Below are 25,636 nucleotides of genomic sequence, written 5' to 3'. Positions count from 1 at the left end.
AAAATACCAAAAAGTCACATGTATTATTTTGTGAGGATTAAAGGAGTTAATACATGCAAAATTATTCATAGAATACCTGGGAAACAGTATGTTCTCAATTATATTATTTTTTATGAATGTGAACATAAAACACAGTGTTGTAGTTTAGTTCTTTATGGACTTAACTTGTCAACAAGTTCAGTTCTCTCTACTTTCAGTCCTCCAATCCTTTCAAATTCCAATTAACATACTTAAGCAGTTGATTAATATTCTTTGTACATAGATAATCCTATGCTATATTTTGATAGCAACTAACCCTTTTATAACTTCCACAAGAGTTTTTACCTACCAGACTTATTTCTGATAAACATATTTCTTGACCCAAGTGAACAGAGAAACAAACTCATTAAAATGTCCTTCTCAAAGGATCCATACTGAGTATTTAGGTAATTAATACAAATAGTACTACTTTAGAAAGATAATAAAAATATTATAAAAAAATTAAAAATCTTAAAATGTATGTCATTTAAATTTTATTTTTTTTTTGCCTATTGCTTCTTGCTCAGGACTGAGGACAGCATATTTTCCACTCTTTGCCCCATCTTAATTCAAAAGTAACTGTGCCTCATGAAAGACAGTTTCCAAAATGAGGATGCTCTTTGCTATTGTTTTACCTCTATCATACCAACTAGATTTTAAATTCCATAAAGTTATGTATTTTTTCTTTTCCTGCTTTTATCCCCAGTATCTAGCATGGCACCTACTGTATAGTGAGTGGTCTGAATTGGTGAATAAATGATGTTGAATTGATTCATACTAAATCTGAGTAACTGGTAATAAGGTGGCCTGTAGAGATCTATGGGGGGAGATTAAGGTGGTGATGTCCAATGCTCAAAGAAGTGTGCTGGAAAGTTGTTACTCCATACAGTGTGTGTGTGTGTGTGTGTGTGTGTGTGAGAGAGAGAGAGAGAGAGAGAGAGAGAGAGAGAGAAATAAGATCCTAGAATAAGCAAGATGCCAGGCAGCATGGCTCTACTTCACTTAGCAGTGAGTTTGTATGATACATTAAAAGTCAGAAACAACCCAAGGAGTTCAGAGTAATATTTTGGGGATCATTAGTCTGAGGAGCCCTGTGTAAAGTTAAATATGACTTAGGTATTTGAAAACAGAAAAATAAACCAAGGTCAAAGATTAATTTAAACCTTCAAGAGCTATATTTAGATTGATTCTAGAAACCAAATTTTATCCATTTAATATTTATTTACTTATTTATTTTTTAAACGATATATATTATTTTAATTTAAGTTAATTAATTTATTTTTCTTACAGATGTTTCTCCCTTTTCCCCCACTGATTCCCTCCTCCCCATCCCTCCCCACCCTCTCCGACGCCTTGTTGTCCATGTTCATTGTTCATGCATACATGCATAAAAGTTCTGTGGTTTATTTTCCCTCCCACACCCTCTTCTAGGGATAGTCAGTCTGTACCTCATTTCCATGTCTCTGGGGATACCCCATTCCTCAGACTGTATGTTCATTTTATTTCACAAGTAACTGAAATCATATGATGCTTGTCTTTCTCTGTTTGGCTTGTTCCAGTTAGGATGACACTTTCCAGGTCCCTCCATGTAGTCTCAAAGGATAAGAGATCTTTCTTTCTTACAGCTGCGTAGTACTCCATTGTGTATATATACCACATCTTTTTTATCCATTCATCTACTGATGGACATTTGGGCTGTTTCCAGATCTTAGCGATTGTAAATAGTGCTGCTACAAACATGGGGGTACATATATTCTTTCTGGTTTGCGTTTCAGGCTTCTTGGGTATATTGCTAGAAGTGGGAACACTGGGTCAAATGGAAGCTCAATTTTTAATTTTTTGCGGCAACACCCTATTGTTATCCACAGTGGCTGCACCAGTCTGCATTTCCACCTGCATACACTACAGTATCCTTTTCTTCACACCCTCGCCAACACATGTAGTTTGATGATTTGTTGATGGTGGCCATTCTGACAGGAGTGAGGTGATACCTCATTGTTGTTTTAATTTCCATCTCTCTGATGATTAGTGATGTTGAGCATTTCTTCATATATCTCTTAGCCATTTGTATGTCCTGTTTGGAGAGGTGTCTATTTAGTTCCTCTGCCGATTTTTAATTGGGTTATTTGTCTTTCTATTATTGAGTTGTAAGAGCACTCAATATATATTGGAAATTAATGCCTTATCTGATATATCATTGGCATTTATGCTCTCCCATACAGACGATAGCCTTTCCATTTTCATGATTGTATCTTTTGATATGCAGAAGCTTTTGAGTTTGATGCAGTTTGATGTGTGCATTTTCTCCTTTGTTTCTATTGCCTTAGGTGATGTATCAGTGAAAATTCTGCTGCGTATGATGTCTGAAATTTTGTTGCCTACAGTTTTTTCTAGGATTTTTATGGATTCATGAGTCACATTTAAGTCTTTCATCGATTTTGAGTTGATTTTTTTAAATGCTGTAGATTGATGGTCTAGTTTCATTTTGTGGCATCAAGCTGTCCAATTTTCCCAGCACCATTTATTAAAGAGGCTGTCTTTACTCCTCTGTATGCTCTTGCCACCTTTGTCAAATATTAATTGAGCATATTGCCTTGGGTCCATTTCTGGATTCAATGTTCTGTTCCACTAGTCTATATGCCTGTTCTTGTGCTAGTACTAGGCTGTTTTAATTACAGTGGTTTTGTAGTATAATATGAAATCTGGTAATGTGATCCCTCCTACTTTGTTCTTCATTTTCAAGATTTCCTTGGCTATTCGAGGTTTTTTTTTTTTTTTTTTTGGTTACATATGAACTTTTAAAGTATTTGTTCTAGTTCTGTGAAGTATGTCGTTGGTATTTTTATGGGGATTGCATTTAATCTATAGATTTCTTTGAGTAGTATGGACATTTTAATGATGTTATTTCTTCCAATCCATGAACAAGGTATGTGCTTCCACTTTTTAATATCTTTCTCTATTTCTTTTCCAGTGACGTGTAGTTTTCTGGGAATAGGTCCTTTATTTCTTTGCTTAAGTTTATTCCTAAATATCTTAATTTTTTTGGCCGCAACGGTAAATGAGATTGTTTTCTTAGTTTCTCTTTCTGTCAGTTCATCATTGGTGTATAAAATGCTATCGATTTCTTGCCGTTCATTTTGTATCCTGTTACTTTGCCAAATTCATTTATTAAGTGTAGTAAATTTTTGATGGAGTCTTTGACATTTTCTACATGTAGTATCATGTAATCTGCGAATAATGACAGTTTCACTTCCTCCTTTCCAATTTGGATCCGTTTTATTTTTTTCTTCCTGTCTGATTGCTGTGGCTAACACTTCGAGTACTATGTTAAATAAGAGTGGTAAAAGTGGGCATGCCTGTCCTGTTCCTGTTCTTAAGGGAAATGCTTTTAGTCTGTCCATTGAGTATGATTTTGGCTGTAGGTCTTTCATATATGGCCTTTATTATGTCTAGATATGATCCCTCTATTCCTACAATGCTGAGAATTTTTATCAGAAATGGATGCTGGATTTTGTCCAAGGCTTTTTCGGCATCTATTGATATGATCATGTGTTTTGTTTTGTTTTTCCTTCATTTTATTTATGTGGTGTATCACACATATTGATTTGTCAATATTGTACCAGCCTTGCAACCCTGGGATGAATCCCACTTGTTCATGGTGAATAATTTTTTTGATGTGTTGCTGGATCCGATTTGCAAGTATTTTGTTCAGGATTTTGGTGTCTATGTTCATGATGGATGTTGGCCTGTAGTTTCTTTCTTTGTAATGTATTTTTCTGGTTTTAGAATTAGAATTATGCTAGCTGCATAAAACAAGTATGGAAGTCTTCCTTCTTCTTGAATTTTTTGAAATAATTTGAGGAGAATGGGGGTTAGTTCTTTTTTGAATGTTCCGTAAAACTCCCCTGTGAAGCCAACGGGGCCTGGGCTTTTGTATGCTGGGAGACTCTTGATTACATCTTCAATTTCTTCTGTTGTTATTGGTTTGTTCAAGTTTTCTATCTCTTCCCAGTCCAGTTTTGGGAGACTACGTGTTTCTAGAAATTTGTCCATTTCACTTAGATAGTCAAATTTGTTGCCATATAATTGTTCATAGTAGTTGTTAACGATCTTCTGTATTTCTGTGATATCAGTTGTTCCCTCTCCTCTTTCATGTCTGATTTTCTGTATTTGGGTTCTCTCTCTTTGTTTCTTAGTGAATCTAGCTAAGGGTCCATCAATCTTGTTTATCTTTTTGGAGAAGCAGCTCTTTGTTTCATTGATCCTTTGAATTCTTTTTTTTAAATTTGGACTTTATGTCATTTATTTCTTCTCTGATCTTTACTATTTCCTACCTTCTACTTGCTGTGGGGTTTTCTTTTGTTTTCTCTCTAGTTCTTTAACTTGTGAGGTTGGATAGTCTATTAGAGATTTTTCTTGTTTTTTGAGGTAGGCCTGTAGTGCTATGAACTTCCCTCTCAGAACTGCTTTTGCTGTATCCTGTAGGTTTTGTGTTTTTTTTGTGTGTGTGTTCATTTTCATTGGATTCCAGGAAGTTTTTAATTTCTTCCTTGATCTTTTCATTGACCCATTCGTTGTTTAATAACATGCTATTTAGCCTCTATGTGTTCTAATTTCTTTGAATGTTTTTGTTGCAAGTGATTTCTAGTTTCATGCCATTGTGATCTGAGATGATGCTTGATATGATTTCAATATTCTTGAACTTGTAAAGACTTATTTTGTCCCCTAACATGTGGTCTATCTTTGAGAATGTCCCATGAGCACTTGAGAAGAATGTGAATTCTGTATTTTTGGGTTGTAATTTTTTGTAGATATCTATGAAATCCATTTGGTCTAATGCTTTATTTAGAGTCTCTGTTTCCTTGCTTATTTTTTGTCTAGAATAACTATCCAGTGATGTCAGAGGGTTTTGAAGTCCCCTGCTATGATTATGTTGCTGTCAATTTTTTCTTTGAAGTGCTCCAGAAGATTTTTAATATATTTTGCTGGTCCTATATTGGGTGCATATATGTTTATCAAGGTTATATCTTCCTGTTAGATAGATTCTTTCAATATTATGTAGTGGCCTTCTTTGTCTCTAATTATGGCCATCTTTCTGAAATCTATTTTATCAGATATGAGTATTGCTACCCCAGCTTTTTTTTCTTTTCCGTTTGCTTGGAAGATTTTTTCCATCCCTTTACTTTCAATGTATGTGAGTCTTTTGTTGTGAGGTGGGTCTCTTGTAAACAACATATAGATGAGTCATGCTTTCTTATCCAATCAGCTACTCTGTGTCTTTTTATGGGAGCATTCAGTCCATTTACATTTAAGGTGGTTATTGATATGTACTTATTTATTGACATTTTCTCACAGCCAAGGCCGCTGCTCCCAGCTAAGGCCGCTGCGGACCGTGGGCTCCTGCCCCCCTCTCACGTCTTCGCAAGCCTACCAGGATTGAGTTAGTGTCCCTGGTTATGTGGTCTTTCAAGCTGTTTTTCTGTTGTCTTTTTCTGATGATTTGTCTTTATTTTTGTTGTAATTCCAGTTTGGTCCTGGGAGATGGTCTGTGTAGCTTCCATTCACTCCGCCACATTTTTGAATCAGATCTCCATTTAATATTTTTAATGGTGTATTTTGTATGGCAAAGCAGTTAAATTTTAAACTTATAGTTTGTATCTGTACATATACATATGTTTTAATTTTAAATATTTATAGACTATATTGAGTCTAAACATTAAAATGCATTAATATTAGGGAGTCCACCAAATTAGAAGGAATAAATAAAAACCCATCAAATGAGGCAGCCTTACCACAACTCTGGGCAAACCAATATGTAAATATAGTATCAGACCTATCAAATGGAAGCTGCTGAAAAGAAGGATTTCTGTAATAGAAAAATATTCATTTCTCAAGAGACAAAAAGGACAGGAAACAAAACAGCTGTTCTGAAAGGCTTCACATACAACTACATAAATCCCAGAATTATAGACTAAAGAAAAATTTAACTTAAATGGTAGGCACTAGGAAACTGGGAATTGATTTCTTCAAATTTGGAAATGATAAATATCAATAAACAATGAGCATAAGTATTTTTATTTCATACCATTGAAAAATGGAAAGTGTAATTTTTTGAAAAGCAATTCTTATTTTGTACAAGAGCATGGGAGGAAATTTTCACTATTGTATGAATATTAAAAACTATTCATCTTGGCTTGTTATTATACTCCTATACATATAAGGTCAAAGTGTCCATGTCAAAAGAGGTTATATGGTTTAAATAGAAGAGTCAATAACTATTTTGCACACTTTTTTGGAATTTTTAATATGGGTCAGTAAGTTAAAATATCTGTTTCTGAATGTAATATTTACCTATATGTCAGTATTGATTTTTATTTGAATATGATTATTTGTTTTAATTTTTAATTTACTTTTCAACTGAGCATTAATTTGTTCTGGTCATAAACCATTATTTTTTTCTGTTTGTTTATGTATGGCTATATACAATGAAGAAAAATTTATAAACATGAACATGACAGAGAAACTATTAATTTTTCAAAGACATACTGAGAACTTAAGGCACTCTGACAACAAAACACCTTTAAGTTTGACACTAATTATCATTGTTAAATTTTATTTCCTTCTGAAGTTACTGAACAGTGATTTTTAAAAATGGTAATAGATATTGAGGAAGATGGCATCGGCCAGGACCAGAGCGAGGGTGAGTGTGTGAGAGAGTGAACGAGTGTGAGAGAGAGTGTGACTGGAAGTGAGCGTGGACTACCAACTTTGAGTAGTGCAGAAATGTGGGGCAGAAGGTTCCTGTGCTGTGGACAGAAGGCAGCCAGCACCACGGCAAGTGGCTCATCAGCGTGCTATTCCCTGTGTGGCTGGAGGCCTCACAATTTAGAAGATCCCTGGTCTTCTCTGGGAGGAGGCAGAGGAGAGTGCCTAGGGCCAACAGACCTGAGTCTACCAGAGTACCTTGCACCATCGGACCAATGGACCCCACTGTGAAAACACGGACCAGTGCACAGTAGCAGTGCTATTAAAGTGCCTGAGGCAGTAGCCAAAACTGGCTGGGAGCCAAGCAGCATCCCCCAGAGCAGAAGTCTGATTGGAGCCCACACTTTCCCCCACAGCAGCAGTGACTGGGTGGGAGTGGAGCCCCACCCCACAACAGCAGCTGAGACTGGGGAACAAACATCCATCCGCAGACAGCAACAGTACAGATCAGCAGCTGATACCCATTCCCAGCAGCATCAGCAGAGGCTTATCAGGAGTGGTGCCCCAGCCAAAGCAGAAGCAAGACTCAGGGAGTTGAGACTTGCTACTGACAACTGTAGCAACAGATTTAGAGTGGAGCCCCTCCACATGGCAGCAGCAAAGTTCCAGGAGTGGAGCATCCTCTGCCCCTAATAGCAGCAGAGGATTGGGACCTGAGAGCACCCCTTGGCAACAGCAGCAGCAATAGCAGTGCAAACCAGGAACTGACACTCACCTTCAGCAGTGACTGATCAGGAGCTGAGCCATACCAGGCAGCAGGGTACCCCAGAAGAACACCAGATGGACCCACGCACCCCAGAAGCATACTAGCAAGACCTACACACCCCAGAAGAATCCCAGCAGGACCCATTTACACCAGCAGTGCACCAGCTGGACCCACACACCCCAGGCAGGTGCAGCGCAGATCTGCACCTGAGACCCATCTCCAGTGGCATCAGCAGAAGATGATCAGAACCAGTGCCCCAGCCAAAGCAGCAGCAAGACTTGGGGAGTCAAGATGTGCATGACAGACCAATACCACTGACCAGTTGTCAATTTTCTAAAACTCTCAGAAGGGAAGAGGCGCCATACACCAAAATAGTCTAGGAGGCACAGCAGCCTTATTTAATACACACTGACCTGCCTACATATGCCAACATCCATCACTGGCTGTAGAACTACTAGATTGTTAAAATGGTGAGAAAAAGGAAAAACAAACAAACAAACAAACAAAAAAACACTAAAATGAAAGAAAAAGAGGAATACCAGAAAAGGAACAACAAAAAATGAAAGAAAACAACTTGTCAGATAAAAAAATTCAAAGCAACAATTTTTAGGGTGCTCAAACAATTTAGTGAGAACTACAAGCAACTTAATAAGAATTATGAAGAGCTCAGTAGAAACTACTTTAACTTAAAAAAAAGGTAGAAGTTATGCATAAAAATCAAGAGGAAATAAAGAATGAAATAGCTGTTATGAAAAACACCTTAGAAGGGTTCAATAGTAGATTAGGAGAAGCTGAAGACAGAATCAGCAACTTGGAAGACAAGGTAGAAAAAAACACCCAAATAGAGCAATAAATGGGAGAAAAAAATAAAAAGCAGTAGGAGAGTTTTAGGGAGCTGTGGGACAATACAAAACAACATTCACATTATAAGGGAATGGGAAGGAGAAGAATCAGACAAAGGAATAGAGAACCTATTTAAAGAAATAATAACAAAAAGCTTTCCTTAACCAGTGAAGGAAAAAGTCACACAAGTCCAGGAAATACAGACTCCAAAGTAAGATAAACCCCAGAAGACTCACAGCTAGACACATCACGATAAAAATGGCAAACATTAAAGACAAATAAAGAATCTTAAAGGAAGCAGGAGAGAGACAGAAAGTTACCTATAAGGGAGCTCCCATTAGACTATCAGCTGATTTCTCAGTAGAAATACTGCAGGCCAGAAGGGAGTGGCATGAAGTGTACAAAGTAATGCAAGGCGAGGGTCTGAATTCAAGACTGCTCTAACCACCAAGGCTATGATTCAAAACTAAATGAGAAATAAAGAGCTTTATTTATCACCACCAAACCAGCCCTGCAAGAAATGCTGTAGGGACTGATGTAAAAAGAAGAAGAAACAGAGAGAGAAAGAGAGAGGAATGCAGGCATAAAATAAAAATGGCAACTAAGTATCTACCAATAATAACATTAAATGTAAATGGCTTAAATGCTCCAATGAAAAGACATAGGGTAGCTGACTGGGTAAGAAAACATGTTGTCTATAGGAGATCTACCTCATAATAAAAGCCTCACACAGGATGAAAGTGCAGGGATGGAAAAAAATTTTCCAAGCAAATGAAAATGAAAAAGAAGCTGGTGTAGCAATACTCATATCTGACAAGATAGACATCAAAACAAAAGCCATAGTAAGAGACAAAGAAGGTCACTACATAATACTAAAAAAAAACAATCCAACAAGAGGATATAACCCTGGTAAACATGTATGCACCAAATAGGGGAGCACCAAAATATGTTAAAAAAATAAAAAGCAAAAAAAAAATTCTGGAGGACTAAAAGGGAGAGATTGATAGCAATACAGTCACAGTGGGTTACTTTAACATCCCACTGACACCACTGGATAGATCTTCTAGACAAAAAATTAATAAGGACATAGAATACTTAAATGTCGATCTGGATCAGTTGGACTTAATTGACATTTACAGAACATTTCACCACAAAGCTGCAGAATATACATTCTTCTCAAATGCACATGGGACATTCTCAAAGATAGACCACATGTAAGGACACAGAGTAAGTCTCTAAAAATTCAAGAAGATTGAAATCATATCAAGCATCTTCTCAGATCACAATGGCATGAACCTGAAAATCAATTAAAACAAAAAAATTCAAACACTCGGAGGCTAAATAGCATGTTATTAAACAACAAATGGGTTACCAAGCAGATCAAGAATTAAATTTAAAGATTCATGGCAACCAATGAAAACAAACACACAATGCAAAATCTATGGGATTAGGCAAAAATAGTCCTGAGAGGGAAGTTCATAGCACTACAGGCCTACCTCCAGAAACAAAAAAAATTCTAATTGACATTCTAACCCTACAACTTAAAGAAATAGAGAAGAAACAATAAGAAAAAGACAGAGGAAGTAGAAGAAAAGAGACAGTAAAAGTTAGAGCAGAAATAAATGACATAGAGACTAAAAAAAGAAATCAAAAGATAAATGAAACAAAGAGCTGGTTCTTTAAAAAGATAAACAAGATTGATGGACCTTTAACCAGACTCACCAGGAAACAATAAAAGAGGAACCAAATAAACAAAGTTAGAGAGGAAAAAGGAGAAGTAACAACTGACAATACAAAAATGCAAAGGATCATCAAAACATATAATGAACAAGTATACGCCAACAAATTGGACAATTTAGGCAAAATAAACAAATGTCTAGAAATGCATAGTTTCCCAAAACTGAACAGGAAAGAGATAAAAAAACAAAACAAAACAAAAAAAAAACCTTGAATAGACCAATAACAACAAAGGAAATTGAGGATGTATTTAAGAAAATCCCCGGAAACAAAAAACCAGGCTTAGATGGCTTCACGGGAGAGTTTTACCGAACATTCAAAGACAATCTAACACTCAAACTATTTCAAAATATCCAAGAAGACTTCCAAACTCTTTTTATGAGGCCAGCATAATCCTAATTCCGAAATCAGATAAAGACACTACAAAAAAACTACAGGCCAATATCCATCATGAACACAGATGAAAAAATCCTTAACAAAATATTAGCAAATTGGATACAGCAATACAGCACAAAAAATATTCATTATAACCAAGGGGTATTCATCCCTGGAATGCAAGGCTGGTACAATATCTGCTAATCAATAAATGTGATATACCACAGGAAAAAGAAAAAGAAAAATAAACACCACATGATCATATAAACAGACACTGAAAAAGCATTTGACAAAATCCAGCACTATTTCTAATCAAATCACTCAGCAATGTGGGAATGAAAGGATCATATCTTGACATAATAAAGGCCATATATGAAAAACCTACTGCCAACATCGCACTCAATCGGCAAAAACTACAAGCATTCCCATTAAGAACAGGAACAAGACAAGCATTCCCACTTTTACTATTCCTATTTAACATAGTACTGGTAATTTTAGCCACAGCAATTAGACATGAAGGAAACATAAAAGGAATCCAAATTGGAAAAGTGGAAGTGAAACTGTCATTATTTGCAGATGACATGATGCTGTACATAGAAAACACTAAAGACTCCATCAAAAATCTACTAGATTTAATAAATGAATTTGGCAAAGTAGCAGAATACAAAATTAACATCAAGTAATCAAGGGCATTCTTATACACCAACAATGAACTCACAGAAAGAGAAACTAAAAAAAACAATCCCATTTACCACTGCAGCAAAAAATTAAGATATCTAGGAATAAACTTAACCAAAGAAGTAAAGATCCTGTTTGCAGAAAACTACAGGTCATAGACAAAAGAAATAGAAAAAGATATAAAGAAATGGAAGCATATACCTTGTTCATGGATTGGAAAAATTAACATCATTAAAATGTCCATACTACATAAAGCAATCTACAGATTCAATGCTATCCCCATTAAAATACCAACAACATATTTCATAGAATTAGAACAAATACTCTAAAAGTTTGTATGGAACCAAAAAAGACCCCCAAATAGCTAGAGCAATCTTGAAAAAGAAGAACAAAGTAGGACAGATCACAATACTGGATATCAGGTTATACTACAAAGCCATAGTAACAGAAACAGTCTGGTACTGCCACAAGAATAGGCAGATAGATCAATGGAACAGAACAGAGAACCTGGAAATTGACTCAAGTCATTATACTCAATTAATATTTGACAAAGGTGGCAATAGTGTACAGTGGAGTAAACACAGCCTCTTCAATAAATGGTGTTGGGAAAATTGAACAGCTACATGAAAAAAAATGAAGCTAGACCACCAACTTAAACCATTCATAAGAATAAATTCAAAATAGATAAATGACTTAAATGTGAGTCGTGAATCCATAAAAATCCTAGAAGCAAATTCAGGCAATAAAATTTTAGACATCATACGCAGCAGAAATTTCACTGATACAACACCTAAAGGAAGAGAAACAAAGGAGAAAAGGAACACATGAAACTACATCAAACTCAAAAGCTTCTGCACAGCAAAGATACAACCATCAAAATGGAAAAGGAACCCACTGTATGAAAGAGCATTATTGCCAATGATATATCAGATAAGGGGTTTATTTCCAATATATAGAGAGTGCTCATCCAACTCAACAAAAGGAAGACAAATAACCCAATTAAAAAAGGGGCAGAGGAACTAAATAGACACCTCTCCAAACAGGACATACAAATGGCTAAGAGACATACGAGGAAATGCTCAACATCACTAATCATCAGAGAGATACAAATTAAAACAACAATGAGGTATCACCTCACACCTGTCAGAATGGCCACCATCAACAAATCATCAAACAATAAGTGTTGGCGAGGGTGTGGAGAAAAGGGGACCATAGTACACTGCTGGTGGGAATGCAGACTGGTGTAGCCACTATGGAAAACAATATGGTGCTACCTCAAAAAATTAAAAATTGAACTTCCATTTGACCCAGTGATCTCACTTCTAAGAATATACCCTAAGAAGCCTGAAACACCAATCAGAAAGAATATATGTATCCCCATGTTTGTAGCAGCACTATTTACAATAGCTAATATCTGGAAACAGCCCAAATGTCTATTAGTAGACGAATGGATAAGAAAGCTGTGGTACATATACACAATGGAGTACTATGCAGCTATAAGAAACATCTCTTATCCTTTGAGATGACATGGGGGGACCTGGAAAGTATCATCCTAAGTGAAACAAGCCAAACAGAGAAAGACAGGTATCATATGATCTCACTTATTTGTGGAATATAAAGAACATAACAATCTGAGGAATGGGGTAGTCCAAGAGACGTGGAGGTGGGGTACAGACTGAGAATCCCCAGAAGAGGGGTTGGTGGGGGAGAGATAAACCACAGAACTTATATGCATGTGTGCATGAACAATGGACATGGACAACAAAGCTGGGGACAGGGTGGGGAGGGAGGGGGAGCTGGAATCAATGGAGGAAAATGGAGTAACATGTGTAAAAAAATAAATAAATTAAGAAAAACTGCATACTAGATTTTATAGTTGTTCACATTTTGAGAAATATATATTCCACCACTGCAATCAAGGTATAGAACAGTTCTATATTACCAAAGTAAATGTCCCTTTGGAGTCATCATTTAGCCCCTGGAAGCAAATGATCTGTTTTCTGTCTTTATAAAGATTTGTTTTTTTAAATGTCTTTCAAAATTTTTTTTGCCTTTTAAAAAATATATATTGCCTTACTGTTGCTCTTTTTCATTTTGTTTTGTTCATTTTGAGGACAGTTTAATATTATTGTTCTTGTAAACTATTCCTCATGTTTACCTGGAATTCCCGAGGATTTTTTCTTTATTTACAATTCAGTGTCTCAAATATATGTCAGAGTTAACTGTTCCAGGTCACATTTCTGGTACTGGGTTGGCCCTATCAATATGTAGATTCAGACTGTTTTTTATGTCTGGAAAACTGTCCTAAATTATAAATTATAATTTTAAATACTAATTTGTTCCATTAATTTTTCTTTTCAAGGTTTCTCATTATATATACATTGGATTTCTTTTTGCTAGTCTTCATTCTCAAAAACTTTCATTCTAACCCCTTTTACTTTTTCCTTATCTCATCTTCATTTTCTGTTGTTTCACTGTTTTATTTCAATGTTTCTTATTAAATTTTGATATGAATCTATTTTTCTTTAGGAACTTTAATGTTTATTTCTGATCTAATTTTATTCTTTTTTTTTTTTCCCTATTGTCTTGGGTTCATCAACTTTTGCTTGACTAATTTTTTGTCTGTTTCCTTTCTTAATTTTTAGATTTTTACTTCAAGGTATTTTTTCATACCTTCAAATGCTTGAAAAAATTTAATTTTGTTTAAAGTATTTTGTTATAGTTTTCTTTTTCTTGGTTATTTTTATTAGTGAACATTTTTATCAAATAACTTTGATTCTCATGTTCTGCCTTATTTTTTTTGTTTTGATGAAATTTATTTATTTATTCAGTAAATATTTATTGAGCACCTACTAGTGTCATTTGTGTTTTTTTAATTATTTATTATTTTTTATTTAAATGTAGTGCAGTAGCTTGGTATAGATTAAGAGTGGTTACATATTTGAATTTGTATGAACACGGCTGGCATTTTGTGGTTTCTAAGCTCAAGAACATTCTCTTCTTTCCATATGACAATTATGATTCTTTACTGGACAGCTTTTGAAATATAGTGGAGGCTCTAATGGGGAGGGTGATGGGTCCTTACATGTTGACATCTTTGGTCTTGTAATGTGATACATTTTTCCTCTTGCTTCTTTTTCCCTTCATTGTGCATTTTTTTTGTTTTTGTTTTTGTTTTGTTTTTTCTTTATCCTCACCCGAGGACACTTTTTCATTCTTTGTTCAGACAGAGCAGGAGGGAGAGAGAGAGAGAGAGAGAAACATCGATGTGAAAGGGACACATAGAGTGGCTGCCACCCGCACGACCAACCAGGGCCGGGGACAAACTGCAACCGAGGTACATGCCCTTAGCGGGAACCGAACCCGGGTCTCTCCGGACCGCAGGCCGACGCTCTAACCGCTGAGCCAAACCAGCCAGGGCTTCATTGTGCATTTTTAAAAATATTCAACTCTCTCTTTCTTTTAACACCCTTTTAAATCTCCAAAGAGCTTTTTTATTTTTCAAGATTGCTTTTCTTGATTATTATGTACAATTTTAACTCACTTCCCTAAAGCCTGAGCTTCCAAAAAAACTCGAGAATTTTCATACTTAAGGTTTAAGGGAGCTAAAGTTTTGCCAACCCCAAAACTGTACCTTTTGGTTATTAAGAAATAAATGACTCAGAAAGAACCTTTGCCTCTCCCTGTTCCTGCCTAAGAAATTCATCTGCAAAGGCCTGCTTCAGGAAGGATATCTTAGGAAGTTTCCCCTAACCTAATTAAATTGAGTATGGTAGATAGGAGGGCTTCAAGTAGGAACCTGGTAGCTAGGTCACTCCGTGTGTTCCACTGAAGCAAGAACTTGCCTTCCATGTGTCTTCTGCTCTTCCTTAACTACCTGTAAATTTCCCACTCTCATTTTTGAAATCTAAGATCTCACCGCACTCCTTTTCTCCTTTGTACAAATGACATATATATCCAGATTTCCATTGTTGTCTTTGGAATTTTTATGGTGATGTGAATTCTCTGTGTGCATATATTAAAATGTTATTTTCTCCTGTTAATCTGTCTTTGTAACTTTGATTATTAGCCTAGCTAGAAGAACTCAGAAAGTTGGATGAAAAATATTTTTTTAGACCTCACAGAATAAACTTTCTGTTTTGCAATAATTTTGAATCAATTTTATGTTTCCTGCTAGCTTTCCTCCTCTTTTTAATGCAATGTTTCCTGGACTGCCCTTCTTCTACACCACAGCATAAGGTGGGAGTCTAATAGATAACTCATTGTGATCTGTTTATTTTTCTGCTTACATATAATTTGGAATTTGTTTTTTCTACAAATGTGGTGGTGGTGTGCATTGATTTATATATTTTTGTTGTTCTTTCCTGTGGGGTGGGGGTATAGATGTGCTACAGGATTTTGATTTAGGTACATGCCATTTTTGATCACTCATATATTTTTAAGGGATAAACAGGCAATATGAAACAAATAGTAAGAGACTAAGTATACCTTCTAAAGAACATTAATTCCAATAACCTTTTCTTATGTAATTGTAAAGCCATATAGTGGTAAAATGCTCACAGAGCTGGTAAAATACTTATGCTTTGAGGTTAATGTGTCATTAAAACAGTAAAGATAAAAAATGCAGATTTTCTGAGAATAGTATTTATAAAATGTCTATTAAGATAATCTATTATCATTGTGTATTTAGAAGAGAATAAATGATTTTCATGTTCCATGAGAGATTATGTTTTAGGATTTGATCACTAAGTATATGTTCAATATCATTCCTTCCAGTCCAATTCCATTATACACTCCAGGGGAGAGAGAGTCTATTTCATTCCTTTATGAGATGGGCATATCAGCAATTCAATCCAAACTAGGTTCTCCATTTTCCTACTACAAATTCTTTGTAGTTCTGCAGAAGTGAGTTTGATTGGTCATTATAAATATTAGCTAGAAACAAATTTAGGTTAAAACAAATAGGGCATAATGATGGCAGAAAATTAATAGAAAAAGTAAAAACCTCTCCAAAATAAATATATCATGACTCAGGGGACATAAAGGGATTGAGAAAAAAAAAAAGAAAAAAGAAAAAGAAAGAGGAAGCAAACATATGGTCTCATGGACAGGGACAACAGTGTGGTGACTGTGGGGGAGGGGAGGGATTTCAGGTGGAAGAAGGTAGTTTAGGGAGAACAAGTGGTGATGAAAAAATTAAAATTAAAAATAAATAAATAAGTGCCACCTACATATAACTGACTAAATAAAATATATCAAAACTTCCATTACCGGCCCTGGCCGGTTTGATTCAGCAGTTAGGGCATCAGCTTGCGGTCCAGAGAGACTCGGGTTCGGTTCCCGCTAAGGGCACATACCTCGGTCGCAGTTTGTCCCCGCCCCAGTTGGTGTTGTGCAGGAGGCAGCCACTCAATGTGTCCCTTTTACATCGATGTTTCTCTCTCTCTCTCTCTTCCTCTCTCTCCCTCCCACTCTATCTGAACAAAAATGGAAAAATGTCCTCGGGTGAGAATTAAAAAAAAAAAAAAAACTTCCATTGCCTGAATTTTTATTTTGATAATGTGACCTTGCATTTACATAGTACTAATTGATTTGTTATCTTGTTTCTTTGTAAAAGCATAAATTGTAGACTCCATGAATAATAGCCATTATTGAGAATTTATAGTGTGTCAATCACTTTGCCAAGATTTTAAAAAGTTACTTAAAATATATTTATTAAAGATGATGAACCTCCTTTATCTTTTTTACATAAGAGATGGTATTAAGTATGTATACTGTCAAGAATATAGAGTTGGGAGCATGGTTCTGTCACTGTCCCATTGTAAGACAATTGTCATTGTTAAATGACACTGAGCAATAGAGTATCTATGTATAATCTTAATACATTATAAAATGTCTCTTTTGCTTTTTGAAGATTGCTACTGATTTATTTAATAAATTTTACACACACATCCAATTCCTTCTGGCACACAATTTACTTTTTCCTTCATTTTCTAAATGATATCAGCAAAATAATTAACTTTATGAGTGCTTTTAATTTTGTGATACTTGACACAAATTCATGGTGTAATCTGAGATTATAAAACTAATAAAATTGTACTTACCATAAAGGATTGCAAGCAGAGATAGTGGCATGACAAGTAGTCCCACTAGCATATCAGCAATGGCTAGGGACATTAAGAAGTAATTGGTGGCATTGTGCAGTTTCTTTTCCAAGCTTACTGCCATGATAACGAGAATATTGCCACTTATTGTCAGGATTATTATTATGATGATTGAAAGTGCTGGCCAGTTTTGTACCCCGTCTGGGAATTTGAAGCGTCCACCATCGGAGGTATTGAAAATGTCAGTTACTATGGCTGCAACTGGGCTCACAGAAATATCGCATTGCCAAACCAATAGGCCAATTAGGTGCACACTGAAAATTAAGAAAAAAAAAATCAGATATATATTATACAAGGTGGGTCAAAAGTAGGTTTAGAGTTGTGTGTATGAGAAACACAGAGTTTATTCTTGTATTATTGTTTATTAATTATTGTATTATTTTTCATATGAGCAACTGTAAACTTACTTTTGTCTCACATTGTATTGCTTTAAAACAATAAATGGCTTATACAAAACAACTGCTTTTCATTCAACAATCATCATCATCATCATCATTATTTCTACTCTTTTAATTTAACCTCAGTATATTTTCTGTGCAAAGAATACTCTTTATTGAGTTCTTATTATGAGTCAGGCAGTTAGCTTACTGAAATACAGGGTATTCCAAAAAATGTATACAGGGTGTCTGTAGATTCTATTACATTTTGAAAATGAAATGTTTTAATAAACACTGGCTTTTTAATTATTCAAAGTTGTGTATACATGTTTTGGGACACCTTATATATATCTATAACCTCATCTGATCTCATAAAACAACCTCATGAAGTCAGTACTGATATTTATACCCATTATGTAGATGAGGAAATTGAGGTTTAGAGAGTTTCAGTAACTTTCTCAAAGCAATATACCCATTAAGTGGCAGGAGAAGGGTCACTGACTTCAAAGCCGGTGTTTTAAACATTTCCTCTATGAAAGTAATCTGAATCACAGTATTGCTTCATTTGCTGTTATGGTTTATTCTTTACATTTTGAAAATATTCACTTTTTACAGATACCCTTTAAGACAACTGAAAATAGAATGAAAAGGTGATTTACTTCTAAGTATCCAATGCCATGACAAGATAATTGGATGTTGCTTTTTTTTTTTTTTTAATCCAAAACTAAGAATGAAAAATTTCCATTGTACCATCTTCAGGTGAGATTTTAAAAGAGACACAGTGGGGTTTTGCAAAGGTACATTTTCATATCTTTTTAGAAGTCTTCTTACTTTCTCATAGTCCAGAGTTACTTTATGCTTGTTCATAGTTTCTCAATATCTGTGCTATAAATTTTACTGTTACCTGACACTCTCCTCATTTCTGTCTTATGTTTTCTGGGTCCTGTTTTAGGCTACAAAATGATTTGTGGTGATGATTAATTACTATGGGTTTGCTGCTTTCCTATGCTAAAAAAAAAAATCTCTTAAGTCATTTAAAAGGTACATTTCTTATGATGGTACTTTGTTGGATTCTACTATTAAGAATTTCAGGCCAGGTTGCAGACTAATGCAAGAGAGATGAATGTGGATATGTTTGCACATTCCAAATTAATTTCTCCCAATGGTGATATGAGATGTATTCAAGTTATATACATTGTATCCTCAAAAAGTGTAAATTCTTAATGTGTCTAATAAAACTAACATTTATTTTCATAAAGACAGACAAGCATATTCAAAAGTTCCTGCTTAAAATCAAGAATTATTATCTATGTATGACTGTGTTATGTGTAGTCTATGTTAAATAAGTTATTTAATGAATATTAAGCACCAACTAAACTATATGTAGTGGTTGTTATTTTATGGAGAAGAAGATTTCCTCTACTGGTATATGTGCTGAACAATTTTGTATGCAAGAAGGGTGAGGTAATATTCTTTCTGGAATTGAGGAGATGGAACATATGACATTACAATATACAGAGTCTATGATGTCTTTACACAAATGCTTTTATTTTATCATCTCATTCACTTGGTCTTTGAACTTAAAATATTGTCTTTGTACAGGAAAAATATATGTGTGATTTGATTGACTCACTGCTTATTATCAATCATCAGAGAAATATATAGTAGCAGAATTAGGTGATTGTGATTTAATAATCATATCATTTCTATACATTTATACACACACACACACATGCACACAGACCATACTTTGTGAACCCAAACTGTAACACTTAGACTGAAAAATTATTGGCATTATTTAGACTTAATTAAAACATAATAATTTATAACATTTAAAATTATTTCCCTAATATCTTGTTAATATCCTATGTATTTTTAAATAACTAGGGAATCATGAATATATTTTGACTTTATCATTCTACAAAGGATAGAAAACTGATACTTCAGATATCTAGTTTAAAGTTATTTTTCATCAGTTAAAACTATTATATTCTAAGCAAAATGGGGTGGGACATACACAGTAATTTTTATCAAATTATGAGAAGCAATCAATAAATCATTTCAAATATAGGTCATATTATTTTCCCAGAATATATAAATAAAGCCAATCTAATACATACTTTAAATAATCTATATAATAATTAATATGTGCTTAATATGAGTAGAAATTATTAAAATAAAAGACCAACAAAGTAGAAGCCAGTTATTTGCTCTCAGCTTTGATTCTTCTGTCACTGTATTTGTTTTACTTGGCACATGGCCAATGTCCAGGCTACATGACTTCAATAACTTTTTTGATCAGTCATTTAAACTTTTACAACATTAATTTCCTCATCTGTCCAAAGAGGATGATCTCTATCACCTGATTGTTGTGAAAATTAAATGATAATGTGTAAAGTCCTGAAAAGTGTACCTTTGTCATAATAAGCCCTCAGCAAATGTTATAGGTTACTTTCTTTCTCCCTTCAAAGTTAAACAGAGTATTTTATGGTAACTATACCCCAATTCATGTATTTTAAAATTTGTCAACAATTTACATCCTGATTTTATTTTAAGATGATACCTACTTATACAGAAGTAGGTTCAGATAGTAATTTTAAATCTGGTGTCTTTTCTGGCCTACTTAATAAAAAAACAAAAAAACAAATGTATCTTTCTGGCATTAAATTTTTTTTTCTGGTTTAAATTATGTGGTGATCATTTCAAATAGTCCTGTAAGACTTCATGCTCACAATAATAAACTGCATCTTCAATTGTCAGTTGCAGAAACACAAATAATATATTTATTCTTAAGCCTAGAGAATAAGGTCCTAACAAAATATGCAGTCAAGCCTCACATTTTAAAAGTAAATTGTGAAAACATCTATGTCTTTTTATATTTCTCTAAAAATAGTAGAGGAATGCAGAATAAAATTTTACATAAGAAAAAATACATAAAAAGTTATGTCCAATTATGAATTTTATAATTTAAGCACCCTGGAACTTTGGGGTAGAAAACCAGTTCAAGTATAACTCTATTGGTCAGATATACATACATTTTATTAAATAGCCCATTAGACAAATACTGAACTACTGAGGAAACTTGCAAAATCTAAATGCATCTATTGTGAAAATAAATAAATAAATACATCTATTTTTAATTCTAAAATAAAGTAATGGTGCTGGGAAAGATACTGAAAGAGTTTTTGCCTCAGTTGTCTGTTTTCAATTCAATTCAATTTAATAAATTACTATTGAGTACTATTTATAGACAAAGTATTATGAGTTTTGTTGTAGTTCAATCCTATTTTCTATAGTTTTGTAATAAAAAATTGGCTGTATTATAATCAAAGCTAATTTCTAGTATTTACATGCTCAGTGAAATATATACAGTCCTTTTACAAAAGAGGAGTAATTTAGGTCTTGCTCCTAAAGCTTATATGAATTGTCATTAAGCCAGCAGGACTCTCTTAAAATATATACACAAAAATTCCATGTTCTTGGAACAGTGCAAATTATGTATTCATTGCTACTAAAATTTTTATGAAACTATAATTTTACATCCATAGTAAGTAAACATAATGATAATTTAATTTAAATATATGAGTACATTTGTAATCTACTGAGTGTTTCCATGGCATATGGCAATGAACATTATTAGAAGAGATGAATGGTCCTGTTTCTCTTAATAGAGTGGGAAAAAGTTGATATAAATTCCTTAATTTCATACTAGAATAATTTGATATACTTTAAAGTAGCCCTAAATTTAGATATATAGACCAATGTCCAAATACAGAGTTAGCACAGGCACGTAGAACGAATGTCTTTTCATTTTCTTATACCTGACTCTGCTTTTCTTTAGCACTGTCTACTCTTTCCTTTTCCTGTCTGCTCTAGTTCTCTTGGAATTGTACATCCTGAGACTGTTATTAATACAATGTACAATGACATCCAAGATGAGCTATAATGGTGCATATTGGAGAGAATCAAATATTAATGTATGCTATACATACACTACTCTAAACTTTTTTCCTGAGTGAGCTCTTCTACATGAATTATGGAGGAGACTGTGTAGAAACAAGTTGATTCAAGGGTTCTCCACTGCACTGGTCGGGGTTTACAGTTCCCTGGATTTTTTTTTTTTTTTAATGCCCCATTCCTCAAAGAGTAGGTTTAGAAGAAACCAATCCTACATTTTATTAAGTTAAAAAGAAGATATGATAACTGGGTTAGATCATGTTTAGAATTGTTCGGTACTTGAATCCAATTCTTTACTTATCCCCTTTATATTACATTTTATTGATTTTAACTACTGGGTCATTGTATCAAGACTTCCAAAAATGGCATTGTTTTCCTCCTGTCTAGCCACACCCCCGTCAAACCTGATTAATTCTTTGCAACCTCAGATACTCTTTTAAAAACCAGAGACTTATAAAGACATTTTATTTTCTTGGGTATTCAGTTCATGTAGAAAGAAAAAAAGAATCTTCTAATTTCTATTTTTTAACCATGGAGAAGGAAATCATGAGTATTGGGATTATTTTTTAATTGAAGGTATCATTACCATATTACTTGTTTGAATATATGAGTGGTTGTGTTTAACTGGAGTTCAAATTACTGCCCCCTCACCCCATTTATTGATTTTGAATAGGAGACACCCATAATATTAGCCTGCTGAAAAGTAAATCATTTATGAAAATTGAGGTAAATATAGCTGAATGGTCAGAAGACTTCTTAGCAGTTTTGAACAAACCTTAAAAAGTTATATTTTAAAAAATAATAAATAATAACATCCTTACAGGAAGGAGTGCACTGCTTTCCTCAGGTTCACCATGATTGCTTCAGTCTTAAGCAAACAAAGTTTAAAATTGAGGAGAGGAACTTTTGAATGAATTCATAATGCTATCCGTTCTGAGGAGAAAAAAAGAAAAAAAATTAGTTAAAGGTCCAAATAACTTATATAACAACCAATTAAATAAATGTAAATATGCTATTAAGTGATAAGAAACAAGCAATACTAAATTTAGCAAATAGGCCAGCATGTTATATCATATAAGTGATAAAAATGGCAAAGAGAACAGATTTTTCATTATGTACCAATATATAACCATCACAGTTTTCTAAAATTTCTTGTGCACACTTTATTTATATCGGGCTTCCACTAAATCTTTCCCTGTTGGAGGACAACAGAGAGCTTCAAATCAGTGTTTTGAGAAAGAAATTAAGAATATATGTTTCCTTAATTTGCAAACCATTAGGACAAAGTCTGTGATCTAATAATTAAGTAGCATCTAAAAAGTAAAAGTTTTTACCTTATAGAAAATAAAAAAACTAAAACAAGTTTTAAGCATTTTTATAAAGTGAAGATATTGTGTACAACTTTTCTGACATTTTCTATTCAGAGTGATGGCATCTGCATTTACATAGGTAGCTTTATTTATATTTTTGTTTTAATCAACAATATTCTCTAGAGAACAGAAAGAGGTTTATACCAAAATAAATTAGTTGGCCATGTTTATTACATCAAGTATAACAACCACCCTCATGTATCAACTAATTAGCATCCAACAGATAATATGTTACAGTCAGACACATGGAATATTGCTGAAAACTGCAAACAAAAGTTGAGTTGCACTAGATGACTGAAACACATTTTTTTTATTTTTTTTACTAGGAGGTGACAATGTATCTTCAAACGTACTAGAAAGGAAACATGAAAACTCTTCAAATAACTTATTACAGAATTTCAGAGAGAATACCTTTGATTTCTGTAGGCTATTTTTTAAGGAGTTGTTTCATTGCAAAATCACATGAAAGATTGACATAGCAGATTACTGACCACTTAGTATGCACTATATTCAGTATGCTAAAATGTTGGCCAAGAGTAGACTGGATGAAATTTTGCTGAGAATCTCTACTGCACTCCTTGTAGAAATAACATCTTACAAAGTGGAACATGTCACTCTCAACCTGTACATTAACATTGAAGAAATACTCAGTGTTTAACATAGAGAGCCCTTTGGTTTTTCTCTTTAGTGATTCCTAAATGGGAATAGAGTAGGTAAATCTCTCTGTTCCCCACATTGTTTTTTCTACATCTTCTGTTTTGAATTTTCATTAGTATCTCTTCCCATACAAAACATCCAACTATATTCATTTCTGGGATCGCAAGCTATTACAAGAACCAAGATTGTGATACTGTTAAGCTTGTCTGCAGCGGTCTGTTCCTAAAAAAAAAAAAAAAAAAAAAAAATTGGGTTTTTGCTGTGTGTGTGAGAGAGAAAGAGAGAGAGAGAGTATCGAATAGCTTGAAAACATGAAATAACATCACATATCTATTTTTGCCTAAATTTGTAAATATTTTTTAAGAAATATGATAAAAACTGTTGGCAAACTTTTGAAATGTTTTCTAGTTCCTTTTAGAAATTTGTAAATAAAATTTTGCTAGAAAAATACCTCCCTATATTTTTCATCTTATTTAATGGCAGTATTATTCTAGTCTTATTTATTCTCTCCTCTTATTTCTCATCTTTCACTTGTAAGTTCTAACTATGCTGCCTACACAAATTTCTATCTGAAAAATCATCTCCTTAACTATAGTAATATATAAAATATGGCGTCCAGTATCCAGAAACCCTAAATATTCAGTTGGAGAAATAGAATGACATTAGCCAGATGATTTCTTTCCCATAGAATTCTTTTTTTTTTTTTTTAGGAGATATGGTAATGTGACAGAAAAAGTGGTAAAAGGAGATGCAATGGTCTTATTTTCCTCTTGGCCCTCAGTCAATATCAAAATACTTCTGTTTTTAATAATCAAATATAAAATTTGCTTTTAATTTTTATTTTTCAAGTATACAAACAGTAATACCTTTAAAAGTTTAAAGTAAAATATGTTTTATTCCAATAGATAACAAATCAATTGAAATTGTTTTTGCCGTAGTTCAATATGAAAATCATGTCATAAACATTATATTATCCATATTTGCAGCCATGGTAGAATCACATTATTGTTACTCAAAACATTAGTTTCCATTAAAAGTTAATCAACTGTATCATAATTTTTACATATATGTTTTCCTGAGAAATATAAACAGAAAAATTAAACAAAAATATTTATTTTCAACATTCCAATTTCATGAATTGAGAAGAGCCAATTAATAATCATAAAAATACTATATTACACACACACATATTCTCCAATTTATTAACTCAAATACCTTGAGAGAAAAATATCTTTCTCTGCTGTTGAAATTTTTATCCTTTTAAAATGGACTAAACCTGAGAGAAAACGTCCTTAGATTAGTGATAAATTTAGAGATATAATATGCTAGACAGGCATAAATTATATAAATTATGTAAAGTAAGTAATGTTACATGTTTTACCAAAAGGCCAGATCACTGTGATGATATATTACAGTGAGAAATATTCTGTGATTCTACAAAAAGGGGAGTAAATGCAAAATCTCTTAAAATCTTGGATGAATTAAATTAAAGAAACAAAAAATAACAAGACAATGCTAGTTAAATGTTCTGATCTTTATACCTCTCCTACTCCACCAATGTTTCATAATGGAATTATCATGGTTGTGTGAGCATAAGAAGAGTACCCATGGATTTAAGTATTTAAATTTGGAAAATAAAGAAAAATAAAATATAAAATAAAGAAAAAAATCACCTGTGGGATAATAGATAGAATAATTAATTTTTAATGAGAATTAATATTATTCTCATAGAAACTATGATCGTTTAACAATATAATCATATTATAAGTATATATACACATATTTATACACATATATACATATACATACATATATATGTATATATAATTCTCTGTACAGAAAAATATTGATTAATCTAAAATCAAATAGCTGTAGCAAGCATGAAGAGAAAATCAGAAACTAAAGAAACACCAAAATAAATTCCAAATCAGTACACATTTAAGCCAATCTCTCATTTCTTTCTGAGGCATAAATTACAAACCTTTTTAT

At 33.5% G+C, this 25,636-nt stretch overlaps 1 protein-coding gene across 1 annotated transcript in view; it reads right to left on the bottom strand.

Annotated features, from left to right (window-relative positions):
- Positions 1–22,476, bottom strand: part of HTR2C (5-hydroxytryptamine receptor 2C) — a 258,368-nt gene extending 235,892 nt beyond the window's left edge. Inside the window, exons 1-2 of the mRNA XM_036271117.1 lie at positions 22,442–22,476; positions 17,227–17,540 (exon numbers count right to left, since the gene is read on the bottom strand). Of these exons, the coding sequence (XP_036127010.1) occupies positions 17,227–17,540; positions 22,442–22,476 (349 nt within the window). The remainder of the gene's footprint in view (positions 1–17,226; positions 17,541–22,441) is intronic.
- Between the last annotated feature and the right edge of the window lie 3,160 nt (positions 22,477–25,636).

Source organism: Molossus molossus, unplaced genomic scaffold (genome assembly GCF_014108415.1).
Source record: "Molossus molossus isolate mMolMol1 unplaced genomic scaffold, mMolMol1.p scaffold_m16_p_2, whole genome shotgun sequence".
NCBI lineage: Eukaryota > Metazoa > Chordata > Mammalia > Chiroptera > Molossidae > Molossus > Molossus molossus.
This window is presented reverse-complemented; position numbering and strand designations above follow the sequence as displayed.